Here is a 14,088-nt window from a genome sequence, read left to right as displayed (position 1 = left end):
TAGGGATGGCAATAGCCCCCCGCTAGGGGTGCGAACCATTCGGGGGGGGAGTACCACCACACTATTACCACACTGGGGGTCCAAACCATTCCGTGTGTGGGGGGGGCCTCTAACACCCACCTCCTCCGAAGTCGGGCGCCGCCAGGTCCCGCTCCCAGCCGTCCACCTTCCTCAGGTGCTGGTAGACCAGGTTCTCCTTCTCCTGAGGACTGACTGCGTCCAACAGCGCGTAGTCCAGCTGCGTCTGGGCGGGGAGCAGCGCCGGGAGTTCGCCGGTCTGGGCGGGCAGCAGCGCCGGGAGTCCGCCGGCCGCCGCCATCTTGCCGCCCTCCGTCCCCCCCCTCGCAGCGCTGTTTACCCACCTGCCTTTCCCGCGCCGCACATTCGACACGTCCTGCCTGTGCAGCCCGCGAAATTAACTCCCCCCGAGGCGGCGCGAGTCTAGTTTGAAAAACGCGGCATTTCTTGTGTTCAAAAAAACCGCAAACAACAATAAGATGACGATTCGCAGCGGCACATTCGTCAAAAAAAACCAACGACGGCCAGCGGTCGGTAGATTCGACACTCGCATTTTTTTTTTCCGTTCGAGGAGGAGACAGAAAGACACGGTGAGAAGGGAAGATGATGAAAAGGAATGAAAGATGCTAATATTTGTAGGGCGCCAAGCGGGAGTTATGGGGGGCGGAGTCGGTGGGTGTCGAAAGTGCGGGAACGGATCGGGATGCGCTGCGGGGGTGAGGTATGTGGGGGATGGGGGGGCAGGAAGGATCATCCAGCTGTAAATCATTGCAAATCTCCCTCCTGGCAGGCTGCCCCGCTTCAATGGAGCCACAGGGAAGAGAGCAACCGTCTTGGAGGGATGAGACCGGCCCCCCAGATTGACTTCCCGCCGTGCGTGGCCATGTCCCAGGGAGGCCCGTTGGAAGAGGACATTTGGGAGTATAAATCCATTCGCAAACCAAAATGCGTGCCGCGGGGTCAGGACGCGGTGACCCCCTCCACTTCCCTGCCGCTGCCCAGCCCCCGCAAAGGAGACGGTGGGAAGAAGAGGAGGAAAAAAGCATCGGGGAAAAAGGCCAAACCCAAGACCAGCGAGCAGGAGGCCCCGGGTCAAGCCTTTGGCAAAGAGGACCAGAGTGGGCAGGCGCAGGATGATGGCACTGCTCCCGCCAAGCTGAGCGGGAGCTGTAACAAAAAACAAACGCCGCAAAAGGCCAGGCCAATTTATGAGGGCTACTGTCCAAGCTGCCAAATGCCCTTCTCTTTACTCTTAGTGCAGACCCCCCGGTGGCATGTTGCTGAATGTTTGGACGCTCCAAGTGCTGCTGGAAAAGGTAAGCAGGTGCCAAGAGAGAGGAGACGCCCAACAGGTTTTATATAGTCAAATGAAATTGCTGTGAACCTAGGTCGTGTTTCACTCTGAATTGCACTGGTGAGGTATCCGACGCGGTTTTTGTAGTGGATGAGAAGCCATTTTGGTTTTGCATCATTTTATCGGTATTCATTTCACAGCAGGGTTTGCGCTCGGACGTCTGTCACAGGACTTGGATAGACTGACTCTTGTTCGTTGGTGGCCGACCTGCAGCACAAGGGCCACAAGCTGCAGGCGCAGGCTCCGAATGTGTCGTGGGGCAGATCATGGGGAGGACAGGCGGTGTGGGCAGAAAGAAGAGCGGCAGATTGGGCAGGGGCGGAAAGTGGGACAGCAGATTGGGCAGGGAGCGGAAAGCAGGGTGGCGGATCAGGCAGGAGGTGGAAAGCAGAGTGGCAGATTGGGCAAGGAGCAGAAAACAGCAGCAGAGTGGGTGGGCAACAGGGATTTCATGGCACTCAGGGTGGGGGCGGGGCTAATTGTTGGCACACCAGCCAAAAAGATTGGCCATGGCACGGCCTAGCCCCGGGGTGGGGGGAGTGGTGAGGCCTGGCCCCGATCCAGCTGGGTAGGGAGGGGGCATGGCCTAGCCCCATGGGGAGAAGAGGGTATGGCTCATTCCCAACCGCGCTGTACAAGGTAAGGGGGTACAGCCCAGCCCTGCTCTCTCTCTGTAGAAGGAGGGGGCATGGCCCGGCTCTGATCTGCTGCAAGGGGTTTGGGAATTTGGCACCAAGTTGGGGTGACGGTGTTAACTGCCACTGATCCCCTGCCACCAAATTCCCGTACTTGTAGGGAGCCCTACAAGCCAGATGGGTTTACCGTGGGTTGGATTTGGCCCATGAGCTGGAGGTTGAGTACCCCAGTGCTAGCACATATTTAGCATTTCACAAACTATGCCAACATTTATGGCATAATCCTGAATTCTTTCCTAACAAAAACCTTCTATTAATTAAAATATCACTTCTGTTTGTCACTGAGTTTTTCTTTCCTTAGACAACTAATTCTATGATCCCTGGTCCAAATTGCTGTTCAGATCTTTGAGGACAGGATGTGGAGGCAAAAATGAAGTCTTGAGTGCTGAGTCCAACCAATGAAAGACTAGTGCTGATATATTAGGCTTCAGACCTTGCACAGGACGCTGCAGAAATACCATCTAGAATGAGTCTGCTATGAAAATGTGAACCTAAAAGTAGATTTGTTTTCATTTCCAGATAGGAGTGGGAGCAAGAGGTCTGGGACCCTCTAAAATAGTGTTATGTGCTACCATCTTTTAGGGATCCATGGCAAACTTATAAATCATTCAGGATCTTTTGCAGTTTTTTGAAAATTGGAAGTATACAGCCACAAAACTTTAAACTTAAAGGATGCTTCATTAAGTAACCACTTCTCTTTTCTTGTTATAATTTTGTAGCTTTTCTTGAAAGGCCTTTGAAGTCATTGTAGAATAATAGAAAGGGGAGGTTTTAACTTGTAGTTTGTTCTATAGCCTTAACCTTAGGCCAACATGTCTGCCAACGTACTTTCAGCTTTGAAGTAAGTGTTGTAGAACCTTGCTTTTTGGCACCGAACCCAAAAATTCTCAAAAGGGTTTAAGGACACTGATGTAGACCATGGCATTTGTGACTATTAGGGGAAAAGCGCATGCATGCCTAAGTTCATGTTAGGGATGGAAAGCCATTGATTATTTATTAAGGTCCAAAGCGTAAAATACATATGGCCATGAGTAGTTGCTTTAGCATTTTAAAAAAATTATATGTAGCCCAACTGACAACTTTGAGGTAGGATTTTAGGTTAATGTGACTGAAAGCAGCTCTGGTCTGTCTCTGCCTTTGGCTCCAACAACTATTTACAGGGAAAAGCCTTTATTGGCCATGGTACAATATTGTGAAAAATCACTGTATATGTTCATACAAACCAGGGGTGGCAAACATATGGCACACGTGCTACAAGTGATGTGGACACCCTGTGTGTGGCATGTGGCAGATCAGGGAGGGAGGGAGCATGTAGCACAGCAACATATAGGACAGGAAGTGGAAAACAGGGCAACAGATCAGGCAGGGAGCAGAGCAGCAGATTGAAGAAGAGAAAAGGGATTAGAGTTACACTTGGGGAGGACAGAGGGCGAATCTGTGGCATGTCTGCCAAAAAACTTGTCCCGTACTGATATAAATGATCAATTGTGTTACTCTGTTTAACTTTTTTCTCAGAATGTCCTGATGGTTTACTGTGCAATTCTACTATTCCATCGCATTACAAGCGCTATACACATTTTTTTCTTGCTGCTAGTAGAGCAGGAGATTATCTTGTAGACTCTTCAGCACAAAGCCCAGAGAACAAGTTCGCACATCCTGTTGCTGCTAAGTCAAGCTGCTTTCCAGGCCTCCTGGATGAAATCTCACAGAGTGAGAAACAAACCAAGAATGTAAGAAATGCCCCAAATGATGATCATACATTTGCGGTACAGATTTCAACACAAGCAAAATCTCCAAGTATAAGCAATGTAAATGCCTCCTTTTCCATGAATGTTAAAAAGCCCGAGCAGAATCTTCCGCTCACAAAGACAGCAGATAATGATTGCCAGGTTCAGTTTTTTGATTTTCCATTTTCTCAAGAAAGTGAAGCTGGGGAAGACCTGGACAGTCAGAATGTCTCAAATCAATTAAACCCGTTACTACCAGAAGGTGATGTCAGTGACTGTGAAATTTCCTACTCCCCGCTTAGGAGTGGTGTAGAAAGTGTTGAAGAAACGGAGGACGAAGAGGATGAAGAAGAGAAGGAAATAAGAAAATCACGAAAGAAATTATTTCAAGTTCAAAACTTTGATGAAGAGAACCCTGAAAAGGAGGAATCTAGCTGTATGCTGTATAACCAATTTGATGATTCTCCATTTCAGCCTGAACTTGGATATGACAACATTAAAATGGAAGGTTTTATAATACAAAATGCACCTTGTAGAGAAATGGATGCCCAAGGCCATTTGAATGGTTGTGTTAGGCCAATTTCTCAGGGTCAGACAAACAGCTCTAATTTAGTATGTGCTGCTGATCAGTTAAAATGCCCACAAGGGGCACCAATTGCAGAATTCTCTCTCTCTCTTAATCATGACAAAACTAGGAAGGAATTTGACTGGCCAAAATTCAGTACCTCTGTTTCTAATACAGGTAGTTGGAAGCTAAAAGATTTTTGTGGTCAGAGTTGGGATTCTGTAGACTTGGCTATGAATGCTGACTCCTTTTCTTTGAAGGTCAAAGAAGAAGGTGGCAGTCCTCCTATGTCAAGGCAAAGTGTTATTTTGAAGGAATCAGGTGGCTTCTTAATTGATAAAGGTGAAATGGATACTAACACAACAGATCAAATATTATGCCAACAGAGTTTGCAGTCAGAGGGAGAAGGAAGCCTTCCTAATACAGCAAGTATACCCTTTCCCAGTGCAATCTCTAAAATGTTGCCATCTGCTTCTGCTGCAAATATCAACACCAAAGAATTGAAACAAATGGACATTGGTGTTTTCTTTGGATTAAAACCCAAAGCAACAGAAGAGAGCAAAGGAGAGAAGCATCCTTGTGAAGGAACACAACCCTCAAGTCTACCAACTTCCAGTGGAAAGAGGCCTAAGCGACAGAAGAGGAAAGCTGAAGGGTCTGTAGGAGACGTAGATAAAGTACCAGTCAATTCAAATACAAATGGAGTTTGTGTAGGCCCAGCTTCTGGTACACAACAGAGGTGGAGAAAAAGATTTAGAGAATCCTCTTATACAGAAGATGGAACAAGAAAAAAATATTGTCCTTTCTACAAAAAAATATCAGGTGAGATATCTCATTAACTGGAGAGGTTAAATATAGAGATATTCAGGCTGGATATTACGTTTTCCAGCCGTCTTTATTTTGTTTGCTGTATTAACCATTTAGATGCCAATTCTTTCAAGTGCTCTCTTTATACAGACCTCTGTAGAAATTGGTAGCATTCTGCTTAAGTGCATGTGCCCAAAAGAAGCTGATTGAAAGATTGGGGACTTAAACTATTTGAAGATTATCACTGATAAAACAAGTGTGTAGCATATAGATCCCTTTGTGAAGATATTTCTGTGAAAATAACACACTTATTGTCTCATGCTATATGTTCTGAAGTATGATTTGATGGGGAGAGTTAAAAGCAGGCCAGGGATTTCGGAGTTGGGTATTATTGAGGCTCAATTAAGACTCATGCTACTAAACATTTTTGGTGCTTTTGAAAACCTTCCTCTTAATATTTCCTTTTTCTAATTCATTAGCTGTAGCTTTATTTTTAAGAGATGGCCAACAGCCAGTTATGGTCAGAATGTTATTTTGTAATTATGTAGCAAATTTAATGGGTTTAAAGAAAAGACGTTTCTTTTTTGCTGAGTAGAACAAACTCCCTTGTTATATCAATCTTTATCATAACTTATGTAAATGCAGTTACAGTATAAAGTACCAAATCTGTCATGTTTTACCACTGACAGATGTATTCAGAGAACAAAGGTCAGTTATCTTCTAATTAACTGTTATAACATTTAACAGTAATGCTAAATGGCTTGATGGAAATAGAGGGTTAACTGCATTGTCAGAGCTGAGTGGAGAATCATCTGTTACAGTTATCTCATCTGCAGTGTGTATTTTAAGTTTTGGGTACCAGAGCCTACTTGTGTGTGTGTGTATACACGTGTGTGTGTGTGTATAGCTACATGAATATTGAATATTTTAGAAATAACATTTTCTCACTTGACCAACTGTACTTGAAACCATTGGCAGACGTCTATCAGTACTTGTGTTTGGAACTCATGTAATTTGTATTTAAAACAGTAAAAACTTCCATACTGTTAACGTGCAGCTCATGGCTGTAAACGACAATCATTTTCGGGTTGAATACAATGTTAATGGCTTTTCTGCTACGAAATGAAAATCTGACCAGAATCTGGCTGTATGGTACTCTCTGCATTTTATTTGACTTACTTTTGTTGTATTTATTTTTGTAGGAACTGGTTTCACAGTTGATGCCTTCCAGTATGGAGAAATTGAGGGCTGTACAGCTTATTTCCTCACTCATTTCCATTCTGATCATTTTTGTGGTCTAACAAAAAACTTTACATTTCCAGTCTATTGCAACAAGGTAAGTTTTGATGTTTATTTGACATTTAACTAAATAAAACTGTGAATGGAAACCAAAAACACAGACATGGGGCTAGATTGTCTGCTGTGATTGAGGTGTATTTGGCACAGCTGAGGTAGATAGGAACCCTTTGGTTCCTCCTGATGCCACTTGGTTATTGGATCAGCACCCTGCAAGCTACTGGCTGCTGCGTCGGCTGCTGACAGTCCCAAAAAACTGTTATAGACATTAGAGAATAGAAAGATGAAAGGGATCTGTTGCTATATTCTCTTTCTTATGGCCACTTTGCCTGGTTCAGCTGTAAAGGGATGGCATAGGAGTCTCCATTATCAAGAGAGACTTTCTGGAACTCAGCTATTTAAATTGCTTTGCAGCAGTTAAGTAGCACAAAGAAGTGGGAGCCATGAACATTCATAATGTACCTGTAAATTGTAGCTTACAGATCCTTCTTTCAATTTATTGTTTTTCTTTGTCTTTTTCCTTCAGCTATTAATGAAAGTATGTGAGACTGACCTGCCTTTTTACTATTCTGTTCTTTCAATTCTCAGTGTCTTTGTGTTTTGTAGATAACTGGCAACTTGGTGAAGAGCAAACTTCAAGTGCAGGAGCAATACATCCATATATTGCCAATGGATAAGGAGTGTATGGTGAATGGGATCAAAGTGGTATTACTTGATGCCAATCAGTATGTACCTTTGCAGATGATGTGTAGATTTTGCAAATCTTGTAGGTCAAAGTCAAAATATTTTCTAGCTAAGGAAAATTATTTTTAGAATAGCTTAAGTGACTGAGGAGCATAGGTTTCACTTTAAGTGATTTGGATATTTAGGAGCCCAAATGTCAATGGGACTTTGGTTTCTAAGTATTGAAGTCTATTTAAAGGGCTTAATCCTAAATTTATTGTGTGTATTTGAAACAAATTCATTGCCAGGATACCTAACAATCCCCAGGGTTGTAACTTATTAATTCTTATCACAAATCAGCCAGTTGATTCTCTAGAGCATTTCTGGTAGTATTTTAAAAAGAAAAAGGTTAAAAAGCATTGAGAAACAACTTTCCAAAGTAGTCCAAAGAATGCTTGCTTCAATCAGTAATGCCTAATTTGAAACACCTGTGAGCAGGTGTGTTGAAAACCTGCAGCTTCTACTAAGATAATGGAAACTTCTGGCTGTGAAAATAAAGCCTGTGGTCTCTCAAGTTGTGTATTAATATGTAGTTAATACTATTGAAATCAAGCTCTAAAAAGACCTGATTCCACAATCATTTAAATCAGCTGCAAAACTTCTGTTAAATTCTGTAGTGCAGTTAGACTTGCTTGTTCAAGGCCATATAAATAATATGTGGTGTTGTCAAGATTAAAATTTAGTATCTTTTGCTTCCAGTCTTGTGCTCCCGCCATATGCCTTGTGGCACCTTATTTGGCTGTGTATTGGAATAAAACTCCTTTCTTTTTATGTGTATAAATATAAATTCAGCATTGTGTCACAGCTGGCTTGAATATTACTTATCTTAGGACTTGTTTATACTTTGAGTGATAAGATTCCTTGCAAGTCCTTTGAGAACCTTTTCTGGGAATGGGAGAAAACTGTTGATTATGTTGTTTGGACACTCTTTTCTTTTGCTTTCCCCTTCAATATAAAAAGAATATAAACTTTAGGTACAGAGTTCAAGTTTTTGGAGCACTTACCCACTGTGGCCTTTAAGCTGTGATCTCTACCCAATGCTTCCCTCTTGAGATTTTTGTTTATCTTTTCTATAGATAATTAATTTCCAAAATAGTCTCACTTTGGCTTCCCATTTTAAGTGTTTGCCTTTCAAGGCAGACAGCTGCATGGAAAAAGCGCACTAATAGCAATAATAATTGATTCACAACAGCCATAATAAAGAGAGAAGAATGGTTCCTACCAGCAGTCGGTTCTGAATGTAGGTTAATGCTTAAAATCTGTAAAGGGAACTTAAAAGCAAATATTACACTAAGTAGTTCACAGCAGTGGAGATAGCAGTTACAGTTATGAAATATCTATTTTTATAAATACATAAAAATAACTGTCTTCCCTGCTGTCTATTACAGCATTAATTCTTAAGTAGGGTGCCTTGAGATCCTCTTATAAGGTCCTTATAAGCTGCCTCACAATGTTAGCATTGTTGCATGTGCAAACATGATGTACTACATATAGAGATTTTAAATAGGACTTCACAGTGTCAAAACAATTCTGACCTGTTAAGATCTATCTGAGGTCCTTGCAGCAAGAAGAATTGCTTTATTTTTAATTTTTTTTTACAGAAAAATAGAGGGAAAAACTAAGAGTTTGCACTTTCTGAAGGGTACCTTAGTCTAATGGGTGTTTTGAGTCTAAAATTTGAGAACCATTGCATTAGGCCATCAAGAAAGCTACACATAATGCAGGGTCAGCCTGAAGCTTGTGACGTACCTAACAGAACATTGATCAACTCAAAAGAGCTCATGCTTGATTTAGGTTTTTAGGTATTTCTTTCACTTCTCATCTAACTTGAGGACTGTAGCCTATTGATAGGACTTAAACAGGGTTTATGTTTTTTAGTTTCACTGGAATTGGGAAAACAAATGAAATGTAGCCCTTAACTAGCATTTTGTAGCCCTAATATTCTGTATTACTAATCTCACAGCAGCACTGTGGGCAGGTAATCTACACTTTATGGATAAGAGAACTGGGGCAGAGTTTAATTAAGGGTGGCATGTCAGTGGCTGTAGACAAGTTAGCATCAGAACTCGCATTTGACAGCAGGAGTGCCTTGCCCAAACTTCTGTGATTTAAAATATTTTATCCCTACTGCTGGTTGGAAGCAATACAGAATTGGGGTAATGTATAAAATATGTATATAGAAATAATAAGGGGTATGTGTGTATGTTTTCTCCCAGTTGTCCAGGTGCCACAATGATCCTTTTTTGCCTTCCCAATGGAACTGTTATACTTCACACAGGGGACTTCAGGGCAGATCCTTCTATGGAGCGCTATCTTCCCCTGACTGGTCGAAAAGTCCACACCCTTTACTTGGATACCACGTATGTTACTTTGACCTGTGCTAGTAACACATGTATGTCTGGTAACAGCTAGTACTTTATAATTAAAATTGAAATATAATATGACTTATTTCTGGTTTAAATTATATAATCCCCCCCCCCCCCCCGGTCCAAAAACAACAAAGGTGTATGGGATAAAGATTTCTAAAGTATTTCAGATGGGCCCATCCCTTATAACTTATAGGTATGAATTGCTCACCTATAAAAGCAGAGCTTTATGAAGTTGAAACTGGCCCTATGTGATCAAGTCATTATGCAAGAAGAGAATAATCAAGTAGTGAAAGACTGCTAAATGTTGGAGTCGGTGGTATGTAAGTTTTCATTAGACCTTTCTGTCATCACACAACATTGTTTTTTCTGTAAATGATGACTGATTCCCAGCTACGATTCACTTACTTTCTGTCCCATGTGTTAATAGGAGTTATCCTTTTTTTACAGTTTATATGAACGACAAAAATAAAGGATGTAAGGATATTATTAGTATTTGGCACAACGCCCAACTTTTTGGGAGGATTTGATACTTCAAAGTTTTCCTCCTTTCTATTTATAGGGTCAGTTGTTTAGATAAATGAATACTGGCAATGGCCTTAATAAACATTTTATATAGAGAAAGTATATATGCATATTGTATGATGAATGAGTCTAGAATTTCATTTTAAAACACCTTATTCCACAATGATTTTTTATAAGTGAATTGCTAATAGACTGAATCAATATTGATGAATAATCCAACTTTTTTTCTTCTGCTGTTGTATATGTGCAAGTCTGACAGCCTGCTTAATAAAGTAAGATTTTATGTTCTCTTATGCTCTCTTATGTTCATATTGTCTATTACATATATGTATCCTGTTTCCATTTCTTAGATATTGCAGTCCTGAATACACCTTTCCTTCCCAACAAGAGGTTATCCAGTTTGCTGTCAATACTGCCTTTGAGACAGTAACATTAAATCCACGTACTCTGGTTGTCTGTGGCAGCTATTCCATTGGGAAAGAAAAGATTTTTTTAGGTGAGTGAGTATATTAGATCAAAGCAACTATATACATCAATATAAAGTAAACTTTTTACCCAAAGGTAGCAAAGCCTTAGCTTAGATATTCTGTATAGAAAGAGAAAAATAGCTTATTTTCCCTTTTCATTTTTAGTTAAGTATTTATACTGTGTTAAGCTGGAATTGGCTCAGGTGAAAACTTCTTTTCTTGGACCCACTTCAGTTTACAAATAGTAATGTTTTAAGAAATACTCAGAAAATCGTTATTAGATAATCCTAACTTATCACCAAGGCTAAGTATGGACAGTCAAAAAGCCCAAGGCTGAATTGATTCAGTCTTCGCAGATTAGGTGGAACTGATAAGCAAGTGAAGACATTGACTTCTGATTCTGGAAATGCAGCCAAATTCCTGCAGTGGCCCAGGCCAGAAGCTGGGGAGCACACCTCCCTGCCTGGCTAGAGTAGACAGCTTGGGCCAAGCCTAGCCTGCCCATCCTGCTGGGGAGGGGTTGTGGGGGAAGGTGCAAAGCATCCTGGGATGCTGGGCGATTGTGAGTTAACTTGAATCTGGAGGGGACTTGGGACAGGAGTTCAGTAAACCGATTTAACCTCAATCAGTTAAATCTGATACTACATCCATCCAGGTTATCGTAAACCAGTTTCGGCCATTTTGAAGGCAGTTTATGTTCACTGAACTTCTGTTGTGTTACAGATTTGATACAGATAATTGGTCATGTGTGATTTCTGTCCCTTGCCTAAAAGTTTCTATATGGTTATGGTAACATCAGAAAACTGAGAACCTTTGTAACAAAGAACAGTTAATCAGATAGTTCAAGCAATGATAAGGCTGGACTCCTCCGGAGCGCCAGAATGAACATCAACTCAGACCCCAATCTCAAAGTAACATCCTGTTTATGCTGTTTTATTCCATTACTTTAGCTACTTGGCATACAATGTTATATTTGTCTGTATTTATTAAGTGTTGAACTATGAGACAACTTTTATCAGCTGTCCAAAAAAATTACAGTTTGTATCTGAAGCTGAAATGTATCATGACTAAGTCTTCAGCTGTGTGTGTGTGTGTTTTCAAAAATGCCCAACAGTATTTCTGAACTCCTAATCTCCTGAAACCTTTGTCCTATTTGTTTCACATGACACTGGTTATTTAATAATGTTTTTGCTTCTTTATTTACAATTAGAGGACTAGTTATTGTAGCTCTTCAACCTCACCCAAATATATATTCTATTAGTTTTTCCAAGTTAGTTTTTAAAAAAATGTTGGGAACCCTTGATATTGATTTTCCCCCCCCCCCAATAATTTAGATTCACTTTCTGAACATCCATTTTGGACCTTCGCTGGGTTTACCAATAATGCATAGAACTTTTGATGTAAATATATTCCTATTAGAAATTAAAAATAATCCACATCAATCTGTTTAATAAACCAAACTATTTTCTGTTTTTTGTGCCTTACACTTCAATCAATTATAATGTGGGAAGAAAATATAAATATAATTTTCTGAAGCAAGCAGCCCGTGCAGCATCTGTATTTTTTAAATTCTAGTCATGGTGGCCTTATCTCAGTGAAATTCAGACCAGCCTTAAACTCTTAAGCCCTTCCTTCCCCCTTTTCAAACACTGCACGAGGTTCCAGCTTTTTGGAACAAAACATTAGTGTATTGCCTGGAAAATCAACATTGGTAAAGTATTATTTTATTTCATTATTTGTTTTATTCTTTCTCTTCACCTCTCCCAAAAGATGACACAATTATTCCAAATCTAATCTCCAAAATCAGCATTTACTAATAGTTATCATGGTTTTCCCCTATCTTTTTTACAATATGAATGAGCTATTGTATCTTTTGGTAACTGTGGAGAGTATTTATTTATTTATTTATTTATTTTATCTATGATAACCACTTGTTTTATATGACAAAAATGGTGTCCATATCTTTAATGGTAACTACTGAGCTAGTAAGATGATCAGGAACGTCCTAGAAGCAGCAGAGGAAATGTTTATTACTTGTCGAGCTATATTTTGTTTATTTTTCCCCCATTTGTCTACAGCAATTGCTGAAGTTCTTGGTTCTAAAGCAAGTATGTCTCGTGATAAATACAAAACACTTTGCTGCTTGGAGTCAGCGGCTGTTAATTCCATCATTACCATGAATTGGAAAGATACTTTGCTTCACGTTCTTCCCATGATGCAAATTAATTTTAAGGTATGTTTAGAAGGTATCGTCTCTGTCTGTCTGGCTAATTTGGGGGGATTGGATGACATAACAGTAATGTTTTGTCTGGTGTTCTTAAGCATCTGTCAGATCGTATTAATCTAGTGATGTTTTGATATATAGCAACACATTGAAAAGGAAACACAATTAAACATTAATAAGTGGCTTCAAACCTGATGCACAAGAAGTGTAATTTGACGCTAATGCAGAGTGCGTGCAGGATAGATAAGATGAGATGAGACTTGTTCAAAGGCTTGCTGTTAGTAGTGAGCTTTTTTGAAGTAGATTTAATGTCATGATTGCAGGATCTGCCCTACTAACAATTAATATACCATGACACACTGTCCCTGTTTTCTGGGGGTTTTTTGTGGGTTTTTTGCTAATTTGCATTATGTAAAAGAAGAGTGGAAGAGTTTTCAGTCTGAGACTTCTCTAGAATGGGCACTTTCACCTACAATCTAGCCTTTTAAATACTGCTTTTTTTGTTTGTTTGTTTTTTTAAAGTAGTAAAAGTCCTTGAATCCCAGGGCTAACTTTTGGCTTTAAAATGAGGAAAATGTGATTGTAAAAATGATTTTCTTTCCTTTGTTGCTGTGCTGAAGATCAGCACAAACCACAGAGGAACATATGAAGAGAACAGTGAAAGTGGTATACAGTGTGATTAAATATATGTTGTGTGCACTTTTTTCTTAATCCTTTAGTGTTTCATTTAACTAGACTCTCATAAATTGCTTGTAGTAACATTAAGTTTAACCCCCTTTTTAAAAGAAGAGCTCTCTGTGGTTTCTTTTTTTTTCTTTTCTTCTTTAAGTTGACTTTAGAGTGCAAGTTTCATTCAAGGTAATTGCCACACTGGCTGATTTCCAAAGAGAAATTTGGATTTAATTTTGGGGATGGTTCTGTGTGTGCTTGTGAATTTTGTACTGATGATGCTAGATTAGTAGATTTAAAGGATGTTCCTTGTTCATAGCACAGCTACAATACAATGTAATCTTCTCTATACTGTATAGACTATATCTATAGATACATAAAGTTCACTTTCCTTACTGATTCATTTCATTTGTGTTTAGTCTCTGCTGAAACTGCCAACAATAGCACCAGGTTTAGGGATGGTTTTTATGATCTGAACCCAGAAACTTCATTATAGAAGATGGTGGAAGAGATAGAAGTGTTTTGTTTTAGTTTAAAGGAAAAAAATACAAGTTAATTGATTCCCTCTTTTTATTTGTTGATAGGTGAAGGGTAAGATTTGGAAGATTAGATCAACATCTTCCCCCCCCCCCCCCCCCCCCGACCACAAAGA

At 40.2% G+C, this 14,088-nt stretch overlaps 2 protein-coding genes across 2 annotated transcripts in view; one reads left to right on the top strand and one right to left on the bottom strand.

Annotated features, from left to right (window-relative positions):
- The window catches only part of NHLRC2 (NHL repeat containing 2), a 52,842-nt gene extending 52,449 nt beyond the window's left edge, over positions 1-393 (bottom strand). Inside the window, exons 1-2 of the mRNA XM_006035936.3 lie at positions 287-393; positions 121-253 (exon numbers count right to left, since the gene is read on the bottom strand). Of these exons, the coding sequence (XP_006035998.1) occupies positions 121-253; positions 287-319 (166 nt within the window). The 5' untranslated portion in view covers positions 320-393. The remainder of the gene's footprint in view (positions 1-120; positions 254-286) is intronic.
- Positions 376-14,088, top strand: part of DCLRE1A (DNA cross-link repair 1A) — a 19,558-nt gene continuing 5,845 nt past the window's right edge. The window contains exons 1-8 of the mRNA XM_014525834.2: positions 376-608; positions 809-1,334; positions 3,583-5,181; positions 6,369-6,502; positions 7,069-7,187; positions 9,402-9,545; positions 10,427-10,572; positions 12,622-12,776. Coding sequence (XP_014381320.2) covers positions 498-608; positions 809-1,334; positions 3,583-5,181; positions 6,369-6,502; positions 7,069-7,187; positions 9,402-9,545; positions 10,427-10,572; positions 12,622-12,776 — 2,934 coding nt within the window. The 5' untranslated portion in view covers positions 376-497. The remainder of the gene's footprint in view (positions 609-808; positions 1,335-3,582; positions 5,182-6,368; positions 6,503-7,068; positions 7,188-9,401; positions 9,546-10,426; positions 10,573-12,621; positions 12,777-14,088) is intronic.

This window comes from Alligator sinensis, unplaced genomic scaffold, assembly GCF_000455745.1.
Source record: "Alligator sinensis unplaced genomic scaffold, ASM45574v1 scaffold1026_1, whole genome shotgun sequence".
Lineage (NCBI taxonomy): Eukaryota > Metazoa > Chordata > Crocodylia > Alligatoridae > Alligator > Alligator sinensis.
This window is presented reverse-complemented; position numbering and strand designations above follow the sequence as displayed.